The following is a 24,349-nucleotide window of genomic DNA, read 5'->3' as shown; positions in this document are numbered from 1 at the left end:
AAAAATATTAAATACTTGCAAAGTTCTAATATCATTTGTATCATTCATGTGCACTGCAGTGTAATCAATAAAAGCAATTTCCTTGCTATAGAGTTTATCTTTAAAATGAGAAAAGTGACCGCATTCACAGAATACATTTAAGAAGTAAAAATATCAATAATTTCCAGGTTTATATTTTAAAAGTATAGGATCCTAAAGAAAAATATTGTCATATGTCTGATAGAAGAGGGAAGGAGTTCCTCTTTATTTTTGAGCACATGTAGGAATTAAAACTAACCCTAAGGGAAGGTTCCTGGGAAAGCACACAGTATACACTTAAAGAATTTCAGAGAAAATAATAAGCACCTCAAACCTTCATTGAATGCCACTGAGCTTGTAAGAAAAAGCTCACCTATTAAATTTTTAAGCTCATCTATTAAAAATGTCATCAAATCATTAAATCATGAGATTTTCATTTAGAATACATTTATTTTTATTTAAAATATAGAATGAACAAAGTGAATTCTAACTGTTGGAATCTTTCAACATAAATCTTTTAGCTTAAAAGAGGTTCATTTAAAATATAAAAACTATAATAAATAACAATGAAAATAATAAAACAAGTACCTGCTTTCAGTTTTATAGACCCTTGGCTAATTCACGCATGCATAAGATAGGAGACTTCAGCTTATTAACACATAAATCAAAAAATTCATTTTTTAATATTTTCCATTAGACATTACTTATCAATATATGCCTATTTAGCTGTATTGCTTCTTAACAAACATTTATTTTACCATCTTCTTTAGGAGTTTATTAATCTTCTTGTTAATGCATAACATCAAATAATTTATTTACGAACAAGAAAAGGACTAGACCAAATGCTAGAAGAAACTGCAACACAGGTATGTTTTTGGCCTCATGCCTATAGAAACAGAATACTTTTTAAAGATAACTTTAAACCATTGACAGGGAAGGGAAAATGAAGAGGATATAACCAAAGGTAAGACTCTTTGTTTTACTTGGGATAAGACAGACATCCAGAAATGGTCAAGGAGTAGTTTATGATTAATTATAAAATACTTGATGATAGAAACTGTATTGATAACTCTCTCCTCTTGTGGTTCTTTAGCCACTAGAATGAGATGTATTGAGACAACAGGCACACAATAATACTTGATCAATTGGCCAAATGATTTGAAGTTGTCCTAAAATTATCTTGGAACAAGAACATGGTGGGGAATACTTAGGAACGTACCAAGCACCTGATGGTAGTACAAAACACATCGATAAAATGCATTTACCTGTTTTCTCTTTGGCATCCGTAAACACTGTGTTTTAATAGTATTCCTAAGACACTTAAAAGACAATATAATTTTCCAGGAACATAGATTACACTTCCGAAAGCGAGGACAAGTTCTGTTAACTGCCAGAGAGCCACACTTACCCGATGCAATGATGCTAGCAACTAAAGAAAAAAAAAAAGGAAAGAATTACAAAACTAAAAATATTTTAAAGTCATTGATTTGCTAGCAATTTCACAAATATATAAATTTATCAACAACAGTACTTGAAAGTTCAAAAGTAACTCAGATTTTCATAACTAAAAGAAATAATTGTAAATAAATTGATGAAAACAATTATACATTATTAACTTAATCAAGTAACATATATAGCAGTGCTATCTCTATTAAACAGAGTCAACACTATAAACATAAAATACGATAATGAGTTATTGAATACTGAAACAAACACCATGTAAATTTGGTTGTATGACTTGATGGCAAGTCAAGGTTATTGTAAGGATTAATACTAACAAATGGAAGGTGCATGGTACATGACACTATGGAACACACTCAGTAAGTAGTAGCTACTATTAGTTTTTCAATAAGAGCAAAAATAGTAAATAATATTTAAAAGGTAAATTAATTGTATATGAGAGAAATTTGATCCCAAATATTTGTTTATCACAATAATTGACTTAGGTTTAGGTTAAATTTGTTAAACTATCTTGTATTCTTGCAGAAAAAAATATTTCAACAAATTTAGCTCTATAACAAATTTATATAAGGTGGAACTTGTTTCTCTTTGCCTTGCCCTATTAAAAATTGGATGTATTCAACCTAAAACTTTTAGGCCCAGAGATGCCATAAAATTTTAAGAAGTCAGTAACCACATATGTGTTAAAATTAATGAACTGAATCTAAATATATCAACATAAGCCACAAAAGCAATGTTGAGTGCAAAAAGTCAAGTTAGGTAATGAAATATATGGCATACTGTTTAAATTATAAAAAATATACAAAACAATAATATGTACTACTTATGGTGATGTACATGTAGCATAAGAACAAAAACAGAGAGGAAGCTTGCACAATGAGGTATTACCTCACACCAGTCAGAATGGCCATCATCAAAAATTCTACAAATGATAAATGCTGGAGAGGGTGTGGAGAAAAGGGAACCCTTCTACACTGTTGGTGGGAATGTAAATTGGTACAGCCACTATGGAGAACAGTATGGAGGTTCCTTAAAAAACTAAAACAGAGTTACCATATGATCCAGCAATCCTGGGTATAGATCCAGAAAAGATGAAAACTCTAATTCGAAAAGATACATGCACCCCAATGTTCACTGCAGCACTATTTGCAGCCAAGACATGCAAGCAACCTAAATGTCCATCAAAAGATGGATGGATAAAGAAGATGTGGTGCATATATATAATGGAATATTACTCAGCCATAAAAAAGAATGAAATAATGCAATTTGCAGCAATATGGATGGACCTAGAGATTGTCATACTGAGTGAAGTAAATCAGACAGAGAAAGAGAACTATTGCATGATATCACTTGTATGTGGAATCTAAAAAAATGATACAAATGAACTTATTTACAAAACAGAAACAAACTCACAGACTTAGAACATAAAATTTATGGTTACCGAAGGGGAAAGGTTGGGGGCAGGGATGAGTTAGGAAGTTGGGATTAACATTTACACACTACTATATATAAAATAGATAATCAACAAGGACCTACTGTATAGCACAGGGAACTCTACTCAGTACTCTATAATAACCTATATGGGAAAAGAATCTGAAAAAGAACAGATATATGTATATATATAACTGAATCACTTTGCTGTACACCTGAAACTAACACAACACTGTAAATCAACTATACTCCAATATAAAATAAATTTTTTTAAAAAACAATAATATATACTACTTATGGTGACATACATGTAGCATAAGAATAAAAACAGAGAGGAAGCTTGCAGTGATTGCCTTAGAGCAAGAGAAATGGGAGCAGGGAAATGTGCAAGGAAACTTTAACAGTAAGATCTGTAATGTTTAAGTTCCTAAAAATATTCAGGTAATGGCAAAATAGGCCTCAAGATAACCATTATTAAATGTATGAAATCATTATGAAAGTATGGTCATAATGTATAAAACACGATTCTAAAAAACACAACTATCTGATGCCACTGAAGAGTGATCAAAAGCGGGCAGGTTCTGTGACAAACCATAATGGAAAAGAATATGAGAAAACATACATATGTATATGTATATATACATATACATATATATACATATATATATATAAAACTGAGTCACTTTGCTGTACAGAAGAAATTAACACAACATTGTAAATCAACTATACTTCAATAAAATTTTTTTTAAGAAGGCAGGAATTGAAGTTCCCCTTTTAAAAAGGGGAAATAAATGGAGTGAGAGTTTGTGTATTTGTGGGTATTTGGCCTTTTACCTAAAGGAATAAAGAAACATACAAAGGAAATTTCAACAATAATACCTGTAATGTTTTACGTTCTTAAAGATTCTGGGTAATGGCCAAATGAACTTGATCATGGCAATTACAAAATCTGGACAACATATTTTAAAAACAACAATAACAATGATTTGAAGGCATGGAAGAGCAAACTAACTCAGACAGAAACTAATCAAAGCTGAAGAGCTCAGGCAGGGGTTAAGCTGCAGGGAGTGAGATTTGCATGGATGCTGCAGGGGGAAATCCCTAGGCCACTTGGTGCAGGGAGCAGAAAGCCACAGTCTCACTGGTTGGAGAAGTCAGAGAATAGAGTTCAGAATCAACAGGGCATCTGGAAAGTGAGGGGCTGCTGATGCTCTATTTCTTGAAATATGTGGTGGTTATACCAATATTTGCTTTAGAAAAGTTATTAAGCCTTATATGTATATTTCACACAGTTTTCTGTGTGTTGACGTCAATGAAAAATGAAAATAATTTTAAAAATTATCTCTTGGCTCAGTCCTATTGAGATTTTCCAAAAAAACTAAACAAACAAACAAACAAAAAACACATATCTCTATTAGAGAACAAGAATGTCTATTAATATAGCTATACATTAAGCAAGTTGTAAAACAAGAAGACATCTGGGTGGTCTGAAACAGCATTAATTAGTAAGAGGGGTTTCATTCACTCAACAGGTTTTTCTGAAATCTACAGCATATTTTACTCTGCTTTCATGAAAACTGTCATTTAAAGAGTTAATATGAACTATTTCAAAGAACTCTGTTTTTAATTACTTAGAAGATACTATTAAGGTGCTTTACCAAATTAGCAACTCTAGGGAATCTGGAGAGTTCCGTTAGCATGCTTGAAGGATGGGTCTCTGTCAATGAATCAGACCCAGAAATAAACCTTAAGGATTATCCATATTTGAATCTTTGAGGGGTCTTGAGGAATTCAGTGACTCCCTAAAGCTAACATCAAAAACAGAATTTCTTCACTGACCTTAATTTAGCATTGCTTTTATGGAGCCACAACATTTTTCTATATTACTGCAAAATGTTTCTTTCTTAAAGGTGTGCCCTAGCACAATCCAAGTCTGCCTCTGAAGAAAGTCAGAACATCAGTATGAAGACACTCTGCTACAATAAACCAGAGACTATTTAATTTTATAATCCCAATCAATTTGAAATTTCCACCATAGCACCTAAAATCCATACTTGGAAACCTGAACAGAGTAGTCAACTGACCTGAAGTAGAGCTTCCTCCTCCTTTAGGTGTGCTTGTTGCATGAAAACGTGTGGTTGCCCTGTGAACAGCTGGACTCCTTGTTGCTGTAACATGAGCAGAGGTCAATCTTTGTGTTGCATGGAGACTCTTGATCACTGGGGTATGTACAGCAGTGGACTTTTGTGTTGCTCTAAGATTCTGTGTAAGTGAAGATTTTGCCGTGGTGAATCTTTGGGTTGTTGGTGTGGCCTGTGATGCAGAAGCATTTGCCATGATGGGATTCTGAGCTGCTGTAGAGACAGTGTTTGATATGGGGGAATTTGGGGCTGTTGTGGCTGAATCATTTGCTGTGGAAGGTTTCTGAGGAGCTGATGAGACTTCTGTAGCTGGAACATTTACAGTGGTGGGTTTCTGAGGAGTTGGTGGGGCTTCTGTACCTGAAACCTTTACAGTGGTGGGTTTCTGAGGAGTTGGTGGGGCTTCTGTACCTGAAACATTTACAGTGGTGGATTTCTGAGGAGTTGGTGGGACCTTTGTAGCTGGAGCATTCACTGTGGTGGATTTCTGAGGAGATGATGGAACATGTACTCTGGTGGGTTTCTGAACTGCTGGTGTGACTTTGTCAATTTGAAAGGTTTCTGTGGAGGAAAAATGTTATTTAAAAAATTAGCTAAATAATGTTGTCCAAGTTAAAATTTAGGAACCAATTGTTTTCTGTATGACTCTTCTCTTTCCTCACAAACAACTAAATATGATTTTTAGGAAACCAAGTATTCTCATGTATTTCCCAAAGAACTAAAATGTTATATTGTCTTTGCTTTGAAATAAATTATCCCTTTAGGCAACTAAAGTGAATTTACACCCAAGTAGTGTTGAGGTTCTTAAAACTGTTTTCTATGTGAAAAAGGAAACCAAAGTCAGAGTTGGCAGTGATCTCATTCAGTGACACACCCCAAATAAAGATAGTTTTTCTCATAAATTGTCTTCTTTACCTCATGCCAAGACCAAAGAACAGCAGGATGCAACCTTGAACCAACAAAGATAATCACAACATAGTTACTTTTTCCAAAGCTTTCAGGACATGTTAGTGACCTTGGGAACTTGTTTTGTTTCACTTCTTTTTTAAAGCAATAAATTCAATTAGAATAAAATAACTCCCTTTTTCCCCTCTTGTGTTGGTTACCAACTTTACATAGGTTAGTTTAGTTCCTCTTTGGATTTTAGGTGAGATAATAAATATCTCAAGTGCAAATTATGTGAAGGTCCTATTCTGAGAGTCACAAATCTAACATTAAAATTTTAGGCCTTCCGTGCCTGTTTGATTTTGGGTTGCTTATGCAGTCTCCATCATAAGGCAGTACTGAGCAGTGCCTAAGCCTGTTTGACCACATACTAGAGACTGTTGTCAACTTCTCTAAGCTTGTTTTCTCATTTGTAAAATGAGAATTGAAAACAATGTGTCTTAGTGCTTTTATCATTGCTTTAAGTTGCCAAAGTTTTGCTATGAGGTGCCTGGAAGTGGTTTTGGTTTTATTCTGCTTAGAGTCTTGAGAGCTTTTGGAATCTGTTGGTTGATGTATTTCATCAGTTTGGGAAAATTCTCAGTCATTATCTCTTAGAGTATTTCTTCTGCTTCCCTCGCTCTCTCTCTCTCTCCCCTCTTTTTTATCATATGTTAGAAGAGTTTAACATGTCTCAAATGTCTCTTAAATTTGATCTATATTTTACATTCATTTTTCTCTTTGTTCTTCAGTTTTAATTAACCTTTCTTCCAGTTCCCAATACTGTCTCCTGCTACATCCAAATCACTGTTAAACCTATCTATTGTGCCCTTAACTTTAGATATTATATTTTCCCATTGCAGAATGTTTATTTTACACCATTTTTATAGATTCCAATTCTCTGTTGAAGTTCTCTATTTATCTTTTCTGTTAGTATCTTAAATATATTAAACACTTATTTTAAAGTCCTTGTCTGCTGACTCAATTATCCAGATCTTTTTTATTTCATTTTCATTTCTCCTAATTTGGTTATAATTTCTTGCTTCTTTCCATATCTAATAATTTTTTATTATATGCCATACAATTCAGATGATATGATCCACCAAAGGGAGGGTCTCCTTTTCTGATAGGCAGATTGGTTTGAAGTGATCACATCCTCAGCCTATGAGGGACTCAGCCTATGAGGGACTGATTCTGTAAGACTCAGTCTACTTCTGCTCTTGTCTCTGCTCCTTGGAAGTGGACCTTCTGGGTTTTTGATTTGACAGCCTGGTGGATCTTTGTTTCCTCAGCCCTGAGAGACTGCAGGAGAGCCAAGTCTGTCCTTCAGCAGTGTCCCAGTCCAGCAACGTAGCCTCCTTGCCCACACAGCTTCAAAATGAGCTTAAATGTCGTAAGGAGGACACTGGCTGTATGCTTGATACAAGCCTCTTCCTGTGATAGGTTTGTTGTCCAAATACCATAAGGTTCAGGGAGATCTCATTTTGTACTTTGGAAGCTTGGGGTCTAGCTCCCCAGTCTCACCTGCACTGCCAGAAATCAGCAAATGGCTCTTGGGAAAAACTGGGTCAGCATTTGAGGACTTCCAATTTCCAGTGCATTATCCTAGCTTACCACAACTATTGAAAGCTTTGCTAGAGTCTCTCTTTCCTGGCAATGGCCTTTTATCTGTGTCAAGATGGATCCTCAGCCCAGATGGGCCTCAGAATGGTTTGCCTTCACTCCCTACCCCCAGGAATTTTAGCTCATTCAGCCCTAGTTGTTCCCCTGAGGGAACAACCTATGCCTTTAAAATATGATTAAAAAAAAAAAATCTACCCAGTTTTGCAGTCGTTGTCATGGGAGCACTGGCCTGCCATGACTTCCTTGGGCATTGCCATAGAGTTGTAAGCTCTAAATAACTGATGATTTAATAAAACAGGGGAAAGTAAATATGAAGTGGATCAAATGGCTAAATTTTAAAATATCAAAATTTACTCACAATTAAATGAATTCAACAATTAAATGAAATTTTCACCACTTATACTATCACATCTCCATATCTTAATAACCATTTTCATTAATGGTACAGAGAACAAAAATACAATATTGGTGGGACAGTAAATTGGTACAATTTCTTTGGAAACAATATTGTTAATGTTTCAAAAGTTTAGATGCATATACCTTTGACACAGTAATTATACTGCAAGGAATTTATTGTAAAAAATGTATTTGCACACATGTACAATGAACAGATATACAATAACACTTACTGTAGCACCTTTTGTAAAATAATTTTTTTAAAAACTAGAACAAAAACTAAATTCCCTTCAATGGGAGATTGGTTAAATAAATAATATATCCATACAATGAATATGATTTAAAAAAAGAAATATGTATATTTATTTTCTAGAATAAAACACAAAAATTCGTAAACAGTGGCTACTTCTGAGAGTAAGATTAGAGGAGACTTTTACTTCTCATTTTATACAATCATCGACATGGTTTTAATATTACCTCACTATATTTATGTATACCATTTATATGAAAAAACTATTATTAACAAGCAATAGTATTTAATAGAATCTAATTTAATAGAATCTAATTTAATAGAATCTAATTTAATAGAATCTAATTTAATAGAATCTAATAGAATAGTATCTAATAGAATTCAAGTATAACTATAAAAGTAGTATTTGCTTGAATTATATTGGCATTCAAATATGACACTGCTTAAATAAATGCCACCTCCTGGTCCTGTGAAATGTTATAATCCAGCTTCATTGATCTTCTAAATATCTCTTCAAAAATATACTTAAAAAGCAGTTCTAAAGATTCTGAGAGTACAGCCTGAGTATCAAAAAGCACTGAGGGAAGAAGAGGTCTAGAAAGATGAAGAAGAGAGCATTCTCAATAAGAGAGAAATTCTGGAGGCAGAAAACAAATATAATATAATTCAATGAAGTCAACAGGTAGGCAAGAGTTTCTCTTCGTTGTCACAACATATATAATCATCATCTAGATCCCTTAGTTCAATCTAAGATTCTCTCCCAATTAAATAAAATAAACCACTTTATACACTCTTTGTATAAACAAAGAGATATCTATATTGACTTACTGAAAGTAACATGGTAAGAAACAGCAAATTTAAGCTAATTCACTAAAAACATGAGACATATAATGTGTATGTGTACGTGTGTGTGTGTGTATGTGTGTGTGTGTGTGTGTGTATTCATAAAGGTCATGTGTGTCTTTATTTATTTATATGTTACCATATGTTCTCCACATCAGTGGTTCGTCCTTTTTGGAAGTCATAGACCCCTTGTAGATTCTGATGAAAAACTGTATCACCCAGAAAAATGCAAATACGCATATGTACAACATTTTACATTCATTTCTCAGGGAGTTCATAGATTCTCAGATGCCCATATATAGACCTAAAGGCAAGAATAAACCAGAAATATAACTCTGCAAACTGATTACCTTTGCATTCAGGTGGGGGGCCACTCCACTCTCCTTGGTCATCTCTTACAGTACAATTGATAGAGCTCTCTCCATGCAGGGCGAAGCCTTTAATACACTTATATGTTACAGATTGTCTATATGCGTAACTGTTTTGTTTCTTTTCAATCATTCCATGGTCAATTTCTGGTGGTTCTGGACATAAAATTTCTTTAAAAAAATTCCAACATATTTTAAATTAATTAAACTGGCAAAGTATTTTTATAAACAAGTAAGACTAAAATTTGTTAAAGATTTTATTTACAGAAAAAAACGTATTCTTCTAAATTAAGCATTTCATCTCAGAAGTGAGATGAAGCAGGGCAGAGATTTCCATTTAGGGAGTAAATGGACTTGAGTTTAAACCTAAGATGTACCCTTCTTCTTAGAGCAGAGAAGAGGGCTCTGCTTTTCATTCCAAGGAGAAAAGATGCCAAATGAAAGGAGTTGGGAATGTTAAGTGGCAAGTTTGGGAAACAGGAATTTTGGATAGAGCAAAAGATTTTAAATGTCAGGATTAGACTTTGACTTTCAGGATAAAATTTTTTAAGCATGTGTTAACTCTTGGCCTTTTATTTAAAGTAAATCTTACTGAGCAGCTGAATTTGTAAGACAAATACAAGCAGAGTATTGCTTGTTATATTATAAAAAGAAGCCTCTCCCTCGCAGTTGCCCTGATAAAAAATTCAATGGTTCCACGTTCTCTGGAGCCATGAAGTTGTTTTTCTTTCTTTCTTTCTCTCTTTTTTTTTTTTAAGCAGGAAAGCAATGTGATCACATGTGAACATCAAATTATATTACACAAATACTCTTAAGTACCCAGAGAATACTAGCAATTTACGAATTACTTTTAGGCCATTGATCAAAGCAAGGAACAAGAACAAGTTAATCTGATTTACACTGGGCTGGGTGGGCGATGACAACACATATTACCATCAGTTCAGTTCCAACATTTTCTGAGCACCTAATACATACCGGGCATTGTTCTATAAATAGAAGCTAAAAACGGAATAAGATACAGTTCCTCTGTCTTAAAATACAGTAGAAAAAGACATTCAAAGAGATCATTTCAATACGAAATGGTGAGGATTATCACAAAAGCATGCACAGTGGTGTGGAAAGAGAGAAGAGGGACAGTTAACCAGCCTGGGGGGTCAGGGAAAGCTTCTAGGAGAACTACAAGAGCAGACCCTTAAGAGGAAAAAAAAAAACTAAGCAAAAAACGGGCTGAAGGACATTCCAGGCAGAGGCAGTGTCACAAGGAATGATGGGAGGGCATGAAGAAGTCTGAGGTATCTGGACAACTACAGAAGTTTGCAAAGGATGAGGGCAAGACATAAGCATGGAGAAGCAGGTAGATCATGTCTAGCCTTGAACACTGTATGGAGGAGTTTAGACTTTGTACACAATGAGGAGACACTAATAAGCTTTAAGAAGGAAAGAGACAAGTCACATTCGTGTCTTAGATGGATCACTAGGTAGAGTATAGATGAAACATTAATGGAGTGTAAGAATGGAGGCTGGAGGCCACTGCAATCAGTATCACTTGTGAACTCCAGCAAATGGGACTCCTGCCTTAGCTCCCACAGCTTAAGAGTCCATGCTCTGGCCCTCCTCTGGCTGTGCCTCTCTCTACTAGATGGGGAATCTGCAGGGCTGAGGGGGTATGTTCAATGAGAGCTCCTCCCCCACCCCATTCTAAATCATGCTACAGGAACTGGCAGCCAGAACTCCCTGTGCCAACACCCCCTTCAAGTCTTCGCCTGGTCCATACTCTTGAGGATGGTCTATACTGTGGATGTGTTCACCTTTAGGTCAAAGTTCAATGGAGTAGGGATAAGGGTTACAGGGGACGTGACTTGGGTGTGTAGGCCGAGCGATCCATTTACACACATCAGAGACCCCTCACAGTGCAAGAAGGGGGCGCTGACTTGAGAAAGTCTGTGTCTTAGGCCAAGCGACTTCCATTTATACCCTTGTCCTGGACCCTGAAAATGTTAGGGGTGACCCTTATCGCAATAGTCCAGACAAGGGATAATAAACTATATTAAAAGTGTTATAGGTGGAAGATAAAAGACAAGTTTGAGGGCTTCCCTGGTGGCGCAGTGGTTGAGAGTCTGCCTGCCAATGCAGGGGACACGGGTTCGTGCCCCGGTCTGGGAAGATCCCACATGCCGCGGAGCGGCTGGGCCTGTGAGCCATGGCCACTGAGCCTGCGCGTCCGGAGGCCTGTGCTCCACAATGGGAGAGGCCACAAAAGTGAGAGGCCTGCATACCGCAAAAAAAAAAAAAAAAAAGACAGGTTTGAGAAATAGATTAAGGAGTAAAGGAAAATGATTTAGTGATTAGAAGTGAGAAGATAAAGAGAGGGGCCCGGGACGACAGATATTATCTAGCAGGGATTGATTCCAGGCTAGCATGTACTAGCAGTCTACTAAAATTATTTTTGAAAAAGAAAATATTGTCAGAGAGAGAGGAAAACAGATCTTTCTGATACTGAGGCTTTGTTCAGAGGTAAACAACTATCACTCTTGATTGATTTATAACCAAGGATAATTTTTGAATATGTCCGTTGTTCATTCGTTCTGTATATCCACACCTCCATATCCACATCCACACATGGACATCAATGCTGTCTCATGTGTTGATAGAGGCCAGGGCTGCATACTTGCGGTAAAACAGCTCATTGCTTAAGAATTTATACTTTCCACTTGATGTTTTTGGTACTGTCAAAACAGAAAAGTTATGTGGAAAATCAACCCTAGGAGAAGTAGGGCTTTAATAGGGATAATTGAAGACACTGGGGTTGCTGAGGACAAAGGGCTCTTTCCTGCAGGGTTCAGATGTCAGTGCCTGCTGAGTTGCAGAGACAGATAAAAGAATCAAAGAGGAAAATATGAACATCAGGATGTTCACCACAGAGTTGAAGATACCAGACAGAGAATAGAACCTGGCCTAGCCGTGGGCAAGCACGAAAAGAGAGTGGGTTTGCAGTGCAAAAGCTCTACTATGCTGGAATACGTGCTTGGTGTCCACATTTGTGACACTCATGACAGCAATTGCTTGTAAAGATATTGGCCTCAACTGGGAAACCACTTGTTCAGGCTTTGTGACAAGTTGTTGCCTGTGTTAGAAAAAGATATGGTCCAGCCCCTGCTTGCTTTCCATATTTGGTTCAGTATCATTTACAGCATCCCTTACTGGATGGTGGAAATAGGAAAGGTGATAGTGGGTAGTAGTGATGGATATTTGAAAATAATAATGAGAAAAAGGGAGAAATAGTAGCTATGGGAGGGCAGGGCGCCAGATGGGTGTGGCTGGAGTAAACTCCTGGCTGGTAAGGCTTCATTTTATTTGTCTTCGTATCAGTTGACCCCACACATTCCCTACCATAGAGTGTCAGTCAATAAGTTCTTGATAAATTACACTGCATCTACTCTAGTCTCCTGCTCCTAAAACCCCCCAAAACTTGCACTTAGCAATAATTTTAATGACAATGAGAGAAATAAAGCCAACTTTTTAAAATATTACATATATTTATTCCTCTCAATTTTCAGGAGACATATGTCTCTAATGCACATACATTTAACTTGATATGTCCATTTAGGAAATTATCTCTGTGTCCTATTCCCCCCTTGAGAAGATAAGATTTTCAAGTACAGAAACCATACTTCTTCTTTATTATGTAAGGTTATTTCTCTAATGATAAAATAATATACCACACTTTAAAACACTTCTACATAACTACCTCAGTTAATAATCCTTAAAGGAACACATAGGTAACACTAGGCGTTAGAAGACTTATGGGTTTGAAATCAAGAGATCTGGGTTAAATGCTTTCTTTTGCCACTTATTTTGGCATACAGGATCAAGTCATACAGACCCTCTGATCAATGGCATTTTAATCCATAAAATTAAAAATTATGGGGGGAAAAACATATCTATTTTACTTGATTCTTAGAAGGAATGGTAAGATGACCAAGAACAATATAAACCTTAGTTTGTTTTTAATCCTTTCTCCGCACAGTTAATAAATTAAGAAGCATTACTAATAGAGATCTTTAAATTACATAAAACACACACACATTGGAAGGTGAGGGTACTACAGATACATACTGTGGGTTATTCTTAAAGAGCAGGAAGCAATTTATTATTAATTATTCAGTCCCACACCTGAGTGCTTAGAATTTTTCAGTCTTACCTTGGCATTCTGGAAACGGATCACTCCACTCCACACTATTTCCCGCAAGAGAACAGTAACTAGAAGTTGCACCAACTAATTTGTACCTAAAACAATGAGGGAAGAAAAAAAATTAAGTTCCATTCACATATATTTGACTTCCCTTAAATTCTCCAGATTATCATCTTAAAATATTTATGACACCAGTAGATAGAGACAAAACAATAGTTGATAAAAGTCCATGGGGCAGTTTAAAGGAAAAGAAAAAATTATATCTAAAAGGGTGACATTAAAGAATAAAAAAAGGCGGCTTTGGAGGCGGCTGCGACGCTAGGATGAACGCCCCTCCCACCTTCGAGTCCTTCTCGCTCTTTGAGGGCAAAAAGAAGATCACCATTAACAAGGACACCAAGGTACCCAATGCCTGTTTGTTCACCGTCAACAAGGAAGACCACTCTAGGAAACATCATTAAATCGCAGCTGCTGATGGACCCACAGGGGCTGTTTGCTGGCTACAAAGCACACCCCTCCCCCCACCTTGGAACACAAGATCATCATCCGCAGGCAGAGGGACTACAGCCCCCAGGAGGCCTTCACCAATGCCATCACAGACCTCATTAGTGAGCTCTCCCTGCTGGAAGAGCGATTCTGGGTGGCCATCAAAGACAAGCAAGAAGGAATTGAGTACTGGGCCGCAGGTGGACAAGAGAACTTCTTCCAGCCGTGGGCCTCCTTGTAGAAATTCCAGTGAGCCCCTCACCCCCGACACCGATGTGTCCTGTACATAGTTTTATCTTCCTAATAAAATGTGGCAGGAAAAGACCCAGCTGTGACTTCAAAGCAAATGGACCATCAGTTCAGTGGAGGTTGCGGACCTGTTCCAAAGCCACGCAGGGGCCTCATTTCAGGACTGGTCCAGAGACCCAGATTTCTGTCTGAGGAGGTGGCAGGAACAAACTCATTCTGGACAAAACCTGGGAACCTGGGGCTGCCAGGCAGCGTCTCAAGCAGAAGGAAACTGAAAACCCATATGCTTCCAGGAGTCTCTGCTCTAGAAGACTCAGCTGCCAGGCCTGCCTCCCAGCAGCTCTCCCCAGGCTTCTCTTACATAGTAGAGTTTAATAAAAATATTCACCGAAAAAAAGAAAAAACAAGTATAAGACAGGCAAAATATTTTTGATTTGGGTAGGGCACATGTTAGAAAATAGTAAAGTGTTTTAAAACATTTTTAAAAGATACAGATGCTTAAATATTTTATATTTCTGAGTTCTAAAAGATCACTACAGACACCATAGAATAATAGAATGTACTTCTATTTAAAGGGTTCAAAGTACCCCCAGATTTAATATTAATGATATTAGTGATCCAAACATCTATGTTTAGTACAGGAGACAAGTGATAATGATAGTTTTATAAAGAACAGGGATACACACAGAGAATAAAATATCATAATTCAATTTGCAGATATTAACTGAGAGAATGAGTATAAAGGTTTTAGCAGCACCTGAGACACTGACAATACTCAGTGAGTAAGTTCCTTTTCCCTGCATAGAGAACTTATAAAAGATCTTAGGTCAGAATGATATTTTCACACTAGGAATAATTGTTTTTAACCCATGATATTTTATAACAGATTGTTCGTATATAGAAAAAACAAATGCAAATTCATTATTTAGGTAAAGAATGGTTTCATATTTAACACTGAAAGGGTTTAATTTCTCCAAGGATCATCAACTTATCACAAGTATTTTCCTATACATATCACACTTAAAATTTTATAGTGAATCACATATGTACTGAAATCTAACCATTGAGAGAATTTTGGTGGTATTATAAGAAATCTTCCTTTCTTGCCCCATTTTACTAAATTTAACTGTGATGAGTTCATGATAAAGGATCTTTGAACAGAGGGGTGGTTTTATTGCTACTAGCTTGTAAACACTGGCTACAAATCTAAAAGCTTCCATCTTAAATCCTAATTTGTTTTTCCATTTGTTAAATATAGTGTTTCATATACCCAAACTTACCCTGTATTACATGAAAAATGGATGGGCGATCCAAATAACAGGTCATGTGTTATACTGACATAGCCATTTTTTATTTCTCTAGGGTTAGCACATGATTTTTCTAGAAGAGAATACAAATTGATTTTTTCAATTAAATTATCAGGCACATCTATGCAAATTCATCATCTGAACCATTGATATTACTTATCCTTAGACTATTTAAATCGTACCTTCATTTTATCAGTTTCAAGAAAGCAACATATTTAGACTATACACTATTTGATTTTAGGTAACCTTAAACTAATTAAATGAGAAATCAGTGAGTAAAGTAATATTTCTAGCTCACAGGTATTTAGTTTCCCTAATTTAAAATAAAATGGTTCCAATGGTTCATTTAAGAATCATTCTAAATAATAACATGTACACATAGAGTTCCACTATGAGTGAAGGAAGAAACACTATTTTCCCCAAACACCATATGATTAAGAATACTCTTTAAAAATTATACTCACTTTTACAAAATTCATCAGGTTTGGACCATGTAAAATTCTGAAGGCAAGTTAGTTTTCCTGAGAGAGAATGGTCCCTCATGTAGCCCAAACGGCAATCATATTCTACAGTGGAACCTTCTGGGAAATAATTCTGTTTGGTATAAGACTTTTTGAGAGATGCAAAAAGTAGCCTGGTTGGAACATCACAGCTACCTAAAAGTATTAACAAAAGCAACAACAAAAAAATTAATATCACTTTATTTTATAACCTATGTTTAATTATCTGGTCCTATATCACTCCTTTTTCTATACTTCTTTGTACATATTTGGTATTTATATTAATGTCACTATGGCACTGACAGTGTATCAAGCGTATTCACATATAAATTTTCATTTCCTAGTTACTAGAGGCCTGTGAAGTAGATTTGGTACATAGAAGTCACTATGCCCACAATTTAGAAAATATAACTCATTTAAGTTGCCTGGCATAGTTCTGGAACTGACTCAATGCCAGTTCCCTTATCCTGCCCCATGTAGCACAGGGGTAGATGATAACTGGTATTTCCAGATCCCTGGGCTAGTGTCCTGGACAACGATAATAGTTAACAATAATAGCTAATATTTATTGAGTGCTTCTAAATGTTTTACACATATAGACTCATTTAATCCTCAGAACAACCTACGGGGACAAGGATCAGGTGAGCCAATGGTGGACCTAAAAGTATTTACAAACTGTAAACATCCAGGCAAATGTGAATTTATAGTGGCACGGTATAGTGGAAGGGGCACTGGATTTATAGTCAAAAGACTCAAGTTTCCACCCTGGCTCTCCTGCATAAGGGAGCTCCTGATCTCAAGGAAGTTGTTTAACTGGGGGCTGCTTTCTCAACTGTAAAATGTGGATAAGTCCCTAACTAACCTCAGGGAGTTGTCGGAAGGATTAGATGAAGTACTATATGCAGAGGAGTTATAAACTCTAAAACATGATACATGTGCAAAGACTTATGTACTTCAACCTCCTGCTTTGTATCATGGATAGATAAAAAGTTAAAGGTGATCTCACACCTGATTTCAAAAAATACTTGTGGCAGTTTCTATCTTTACTGTAGCTTCCATTGCTCCAAGTTGTTCAAAGGCAGGAATCAAGTCTTACCTTTATCTTTACTTGTATATGTCAAAGCTAATCTAGGGCTATGCCTATAATGATAGATTTTGAGATAAAAATTGAGAATTTTTAAAAATATCACTACAGAGTTGTATTGGGTAAGTCCTACTTTACAAAATGAAATTTAAGAAAACAGAGGATCTCTGTTATGTGTCTCAAGGTAATTGCCAAATGTAGTTATATATAATTTACTCCCTTAACAGTACCTATTGTTTATTTTTGCTATTACTCAGTTCAAGAGTTACAGTGTTAAGGGGGAAAAAAAACCCGTTAACGAAGTGCAGGACCTATTCCAGAAAGCAATGCCGTCAATTAGCTAGATTGTGGAGTGCCAACAGGTATACCCTGGCGATTAATAATGCTAGAAAACTATCGATTACCAGTCACTCCAAACAGGGATAAAATTAAACTTAAGAAACATTCCATTCCCATAACTTTTCTAAAATGAAATGAAAAACTTACGATTACAAAATTCTGCAAGCTCTGACCATTTATTATCCAGACAGACCACTGAGTCTGCCTTGCCAGGAACTTTTACAAAGCCTTTGTTGCATTTGTATGTTACTGTGCTTTGTTTGGGAAAACTTGTAAGAGCTCCCAAAGCTGGTTGGGCATTAGGTACATCTGGGGGAAGGCTGCAGTCACCTAGGGAGGAAAAAACAGAACTGAAGGAAATACAACTTTTCAATTCATTGCAGCATTCCTTTCCCAAGACGAATAAGGGAAGCAGCAATGGCTTTCTATGCCCACATAACATTCCCATCCAATGCTCAGCTGACATACCGAGAACTTGCTAGGCTTCCTGTGTCAATTAATTCAAAACTAAAATAGTCGAAAATAAATTCCTGCCCTTCGTTATCTAATATATACATACATATATATATATACACACACACACACACATATGTACACATATGTACATATATAATATATATATAGTGCTTTAGACTTTCACATACATACTGTTGCTAGGCACACAATAAAGACAGACGCCCCCTTGGAACGTTACACCTGGAGGAGATGACAGCGCAAACTTGTAGCGCCAAGTCTGTACACGACTGGACCCTGTTGAGAGGTGAGAGTGGTCAACTATTTGGCCTTCCACCCTTAAGGAGATGCTGAGGATTCGCTCTATTCGAGCCCTACCTTTTGGCTTCCGGGTGTTTGCTCCCTGTACCCTCCACGCCTCACTCCTAAAACCCTGCCAGCTGCGGTCCAGCACAGCAAGCTTCCTAACTGCCGGCTAGCAGCTGAGAGCCTCTTCCCGTCCCCAGAGATCGTGCCAGTAGGAGCGCTGATAGAGGTAGAGGATTACGGGAACAATTAGGGATGCCGACATTCCTCAGCGACCCTGGTCCGCCGACTTTCCGGTTGTTGTAGAGACGGGCCCTGCCCCTCCCACACTGCCTAAAGGTTTAGCCTGAGGGGTGGGGGGGGGGTCCCTGGGGGGTCCCCGACCCCCACTCACCCGACGTAGCCGGAGGACGCAGGAGCAGCAGCAGCAGCGGCGGAGCCAGCCCGCCCAGTAGGCGCAGCACAACTGGGGCGCTCCGCCGCGCGGGACTCATGGCGAGCGGGGACGGGGATCCGGCGTTGGGGCTCCGCGGTCTCTGAGGTTAAGACCAAGCAGGCAGGCTCGAGCCAGGAGCTGGAAGTAGGAGCAGCGCCCGGTAGTTCTTCAATTTGAGTTAAATTAGCGCCTTGGGCGGGGCCAGGGCTCTGAATCTCCGAAAGAGATGGGTGGAGAAGGGCTTTGCTCACACCAGGTGCTGGGCTGGGTAAGGGCGGGGGCTCCATCGTCAGTGGCCTCTGGGGACCCAAGCAGAGGAAAGAGGGATCCTGGGCAAGGAGAGGAGCTCTCCGGTGCTGGACGCTGGTGGGGCGGGGGGAGCTGCAATGAGTCGCCAAGTGGAAATGTAAATATCTGCTTTCTTAAGTAAACAAAAAAATGGGGGAACTGAAGAGAGAGCGGAATGGTTAAGAGGCGCAGGCTTTGCTCCCCGGGAGTCTGAATTAGTTTAAGTGGAAATTAAGCGCACTTGAGTGCTACAAAGCTGAGCTGTATGTGCGTTGGATTTTGAGTTTGCTCCCGGAGCTGAGAAATAGGGCCCACACAGGGACATGGTGTCTTCAACTAGGAGGTCTGTCAAATGTCAACAAGAGGATGGGAGAATAAAAACCACAGTGTGTTATCTCCTAGGAAACTCTGTAATATGAAAACAGCAAGTGGGAAACCACCCCAGAAAACAGGTCAAGAAACACAACAGGGAGTGAACATTGTTTTTACCGTGTTTGCATGAGAATCGCTTTCCTCTCCAGGGTTTTCCTTATATACCAAGGACACCTCTTGAATTCAACTTAGGGACTATTGTAGTGTGACTACAGATAGAAAGTCACCATCCTGTGGAGTATGCGTGTGTGTCGGGCCGGGAGAAAGGTGACAAAACAAAAACTGAGCACCAGAAAGCTAAATGGTAGTATGGTGGATTTTAAGAGGAAGGTTTGTTAGAAGACCTTAAGTATATGCCAGGGGTTTGCCAGGCTGGCCACACCTTAGAATCGCATGGGGTTTGTCAGGGGCGGGGGGTGTTTTTAAAATCCAGATGTTCAAGCTACACCTGACAAGTTAAATTACAATCTCTGGAGGTAGGACCGGGCATCAGGATTATTTAAAGCGCTCCAGGTAATTCTACTTTGCAGCCAGGTTGAGAACCACAGAGCTATATGGTGCTGGTCAGAGTGAAGATCCACCCAGCCCAGGACTGTCTCTGTCAAAAACACTAAAGGAGACTGATGAGAAGGCCACTTACTCATCTTCAAGGAGAGTAACTCAAAGTACATGTTTCCCTTAAGTAATTTACCTGATCTGGTTAGCAGAGTCCTAGCCTAGGTTTCCTATGCCCTTCAAACACTTTACCTAATTAAATGGAATCCCTGACTTGGAATTATGCCTTGTACCACAGACCAGCTGTGGAATCCATGACCCCTATCCTTTCCAAAATGCTTTCTGATCACTCTTTATTGGTTTGTATGAGCTTTATAAGGAGGAAAACAACAGTTTTGACAACAGCGTTTTCTCTAACTCATGCTTACTGTACTGAATGGAACCTTGTGTCACCCAGTGCGTTCCAGCCCTGTACAGATTCCAGGAAAGGAACTCCTATAGGCTTTCATGACCTATCAGTATTAAAATGTTCTAGAGTTTAGAAGGGGGGTAGGGGAGGTGCTTTTAAAATCATCTAATATGATCTTCATATTTGATATTAAAACACCTTATTTTTACTCCCATATTTGACATAAAAACACAAAGTATATCAGGGCCCAGCAGTGTTTTAGAAGTAATACCAGGTCTTCATTTATTCTTCCAAAGAGCCTCCCATGACCTTAACTACCACTCCCTTCTGCCACATCATCATAGGCAGGTAATGTACATTCCTGCTTGAGCTCATAGAATTCGTGTGAAAGGCAAGGTGGCATCATAAAAAATAGTTGAAGGTCAAGTCCAGTTATGGAACTGTTAGAAGACTTCACTTTGAGGCTTAAGACTTAACTTAGAGCTCTCTAAGTTTTTATTAAGTGAATATAATAGCTTTTTATCCTAAGAAAACAATGAGGTCTGCAAAAAAAAAAAAAAAAATGTCTCTCACCCAGCTTAGCCACACTAAATGCTCTAAGCATTTACCTTCCCAACTACTTAGTTGATAATACATTATTTAAAGGAACTTTTATGAGAAATAACTGGGTGGACTCTTTAGTAACACTTTTAGTAATACCACTCCCAGGAAATTTCAACATTTCCTCAGAATGTTGCAAAAAGAAAAAAAAAGAAATCCAGTATCCATTTATGCAATTTAGCAAAAGGTTCTATAACAAAAATCTATACATGATTAAGAAAAATTAAATATGCAAACTCATAATTTACTGAAGATTGTTTTGGCCTCCATTTGTTGTGTTCCAGTCACTTCATATACATTATATACAATTTTTCCAATACAACTTCATGAAGTGGAGACAACTGTCCACATTTTATAGATGAGGAAACAAGCTGTGTAGGCAAACAATTTACCCACATCTGTGCAGCTACTAAGTGACGAGGCCAGAATCTAAATCCAGTTTGTCTGATTCCCAAAAGTACACTTACCTATCTTACCCTACCACACTACATCCTTTTTGTTGGAATCAGTCAGCAAAGGTTTCTTCTGTGTGGAGGACACTGAATTAGGCAATTTGGGGAGGTGATCTGAGACCCAGCTGCATCTGGTGTCAGCAGTGGTGCTGAGCCTTCATACTTGATCTACCAAAAACCAGCTATGTATTCTCAGGGACTCATGTACCCATTGATTAAGAAAGAGTTTGGGACTAAAATAGTCTCTGTAGAGCTCTCCAATTCCAAAACAGTGTTTATATAACTAAATTGAAAAACATTCAACAAAATAGAAAATAGATCTATGATTTTGGCAGAGGTTAGAAAACACGGCTCCCACCGCTGTCCCAGGAACCATCCAATGACTACATCAAAGGTTTTTAATAAATTGAGGGCCACTTAGTACTCAGAAGCACACTAAAAAGGTGCCAATACTTGTGTTCCAGAATCTGTAACCTAGGAGAGAGGTTTTACATGATAAATACTGTGAGCATGCCACAATCAACGTAGTATGGGGGTTCAGAAAAGAGAAAAAGGAACATGGCAATTGGGGTGGAAGAGGCTAACGGCCTAGTGATTCAGCTAAATATGAAAAATGAATATCAGTGCAATAGGGAAAATATGAGAAAAGATAAGAATGGTATGAGCAAAGGTTTGGGGTCAGGAATATCTCATTTGATTCCACAAATAGTAAGGAGTTTCCTTTAGGGAGAGCTTGGGGAACTGAATTGGACTCATGGAAAAAGAGGTTGAAAGATAGGCTGGCAACAGACTTGAGAGAGCCTTAAACAGAAGGCTTCCACATTTTATGCTATTCAGAAGCACTGGAGGCCAGTTGAAGATTTTAAGCAGGAAGTATGAGGTTAATTTGGCAGTTGTGTATAAGATGTTGCAGTGGGAATGACTGTGAGTAAAGACTCAATTTAGCTAACTATGCAATGGTCCAGTGACTTCAGATTGGAGGACAGAAACGTCTTTAATTTTAAATTAATAAATCTATATTAAGGACACAATCTTGTTCCTCTTAAAATCCCCTGACACAATTATTATAGCCATTTGAGTTTCTATGTTTGTTCCGACCAAATACATTTCAATGGAAGAACTCAGAATTTGGTGACTGATAAGGAACAAGGGAAAAAAGCATTAAAGCCAGCTCAGTGGTTTGGTGTCTGTGAGACTAGAGGCCCTATTTGAAAGAATTTTCTATTCCAAAGTCAAGAGGTAATTTAGGGAAGAAATAAAAATTTGACTGAGCACTTGTTGAATACAAAATGCCTGGACAGGGTGTCCATTTGGAGATGTACAGCATGAGATGAAAATGTAGGAGAGATTAGGCTGAAGCGTGGATGAGACCTGGCTTGAAGGCGAGGTAACCAAGGGAAGGAGTGTAAACAGAAGCTCAAAGGCCAGAGGAGTGAGCCTTGCTACCCCCCCTCCCTGCCACCCCCCACATTAGAGTACAAATAATAAAGTGGAAGGAGACCATAGTGGAAAGGGAAGAGGAGAACGTAATTTCCTGAAAGCCTAGAGACACAAAACCATGAGCCAAATATTATCACCCCAGTTATAAGTGAGACAGTTGGTGTTTAGGGAAGTAACTAGCCTCAAATCACTTGGCTTATGAGGGGTGGAGCTGAGGCTTAGGATCTTAACTCCTGTTACACTGCTCAGCATCACCTCCTCTGGGAAACCTCCCTGACCATGACATCAGACCTAGTACCAAAGTACCCCAGTCTTTCAATGTCTTTCAGTGCCTCAATTCTAGAAAATCAGTCTGTTTCATATTTGCCTTCATAACTCAGCCTAGAATTATCCCCAATCAGTCTTAAAATGGCCAACAAAACCTTTTTATTGAGGTATTTTGTCATGCAGCTGCAAACCAGAGCAGCTGTGCTGTGCAGAATAAGTAAAGTGTATTCTTAAAAAGTAAGTGAAAACAAATGAGCAGACTCCCATTTCTTATAAAGGGAGTTTATTCTCCAGGAATTCACTAATCAAGGCATCAGTCTACTACATCAGATATAGCTTTCTTTTTTTCCACTGGGTGCAGGTTTAGCAATACCCAGTAGAAGTGACCTAATACCGTGAGACATTTTCACCTGGCACAGTGGCATCCTGCCCTGCCTCTGGCTTCCTTGTGTGTGAGGAAGGGCTCAGCAGCCAAATGGAAGCGTGATGCTTGACCCACATAAGCAAATGTTTCTTTGCCGAGCCCTAATTTTGTGAGACAGCATGAATTTTTGCCAAAGTGGAGGTGGTGGCAGGAGCCAGAAACGTGTGTGTGGTGTGTGTGTGTTTGAGTATATGTCTATGTGCATGTATTTATGTGTATTAATGTGTGTGTGGCTGTGCATCTGAGAGGATGTGGATGTGTGAGTGTGGTATGTGTATTTACATCCATGTGTAGGTATGTATGTTCATGTGTGTGTGAGTATATGTGTATGTGTATTAGCGTGTGTGTATGAGTGTGTGATGGAGGACAACATAGCACAAAGACTGAGGTGGCAGGCTTGGAAGTCATACTGACTTAGTCTCAAATACTGACTCTATTGCTCCCTTACTTTCTGTGTGGGCTGGTATCCAACCACTCTGTGACACAAATTGCTCATTTATAACTCAGGTGTGATAATGTTGCCTACCTCATAGGGTTTTTGTGATGGACAAATGAGATGATGTATGTAAAGCATTTGGAATATTGTTTGTATTTAAAATAAATTTGTATTTAAGGATCACATAACATGTGCTACTCTTAGTCTGAGGCTTAACCTAACTGCTTACCCATCACAGCAGTGCCATGAGTAAACTACTATTATGTCCATTTTCACATGATAAAACTGAGGCTCAGAGGAGAAAATGATCAGACCAAAGGATACAGATGGCAAAGCCAAGATTTGAATCCAGGTCTAAG

At 38.0% G+C, this 24,349-nt stretch overlaps 1 protein-coding gene and 1 pseudogene across 10 annotated transcripts in view; one reads left to right on the top strand and one right to left on the bottom strand.

Annotated features, from left to right (window-relative positions):
- CD55 (CD55 molecule (Cromer blood group)) overlaps positions 1–19,016 on the bottom strand; it is a 32,825-nt gene extending 13,809 nt beyond the window's left edge. For 3 of the 10 annotated variants that reach the window (XR_012330903.1, XR_002172872.3, XM_019918443.3), the window contains exons 1-8: positions 18,766–19,016; positions 17,760–17,942; positions 16,154–16,345; positions 15,663–15,762; positions 13,657–13,742; positions 9,438–9,626; positions 4,995–5,612; positions 1,427–1,447 (exon numbers count right to left, since the gene is read on the bottom strand). Coding sequence is in view for 8 of the 10 variants with exons in the window: in XM_019918443.3 (XP_019774002.2) it covers positions 1,427–1,447; positions 4,995–5,612; positions 9,438–9,626; positions 13,657–13,742; positions 15,663–15,762; positions 16,154–16,345; positions 17,760–17,942; positions 18,766–18,865 (1,489 nt within the window). In the remaining 2 variants the exon portion in view is untranslated. Of the gene's footprint in view, positions 1,448–4,994; positions 5,613–9,437; positions 9,627–13,656; positions 13,743–15,662; positions 15,763–16,153; positions 16,346–17,759; positions 17,943–18,443; positions 18,581–18,765 lie in introns of those variants that run through there. The other 7 variants (XM_019918442.3, XM_019918445.3, XM_019918446.3 and 4 more) reach the window with 5 other exon arrangements.
- Positions 13,971–14,374, top strand: LOC109552887 (DNA-directed RNA polymerase II subunit RPB11-a pseudogene; annotated as a pseudogene).
- Positions 19,017–24,349: the final 5,333 nt, after the last annotated feature.

The sequence above is a fragment of the Tursiops truncatus genome, chromosome 1 (genome assembly GCF_011762595.2).
Source record: "Tursiops truncatus isolate mTurTru1 chromosome 1, mTurTru1.mat.Y, whole genome shotgun sequence".
NCBI lineage: Eukaryota > Metazoa > Chordata > Mammalia > Artiodactyla > Delphinidae > Tursiops > Tursiops truncatus.
The sequence above is the reverse complement of the archived record's forward strand: the minus strand, read 5'-3'. Positions and strand labels throughout refer to the sequence as shown.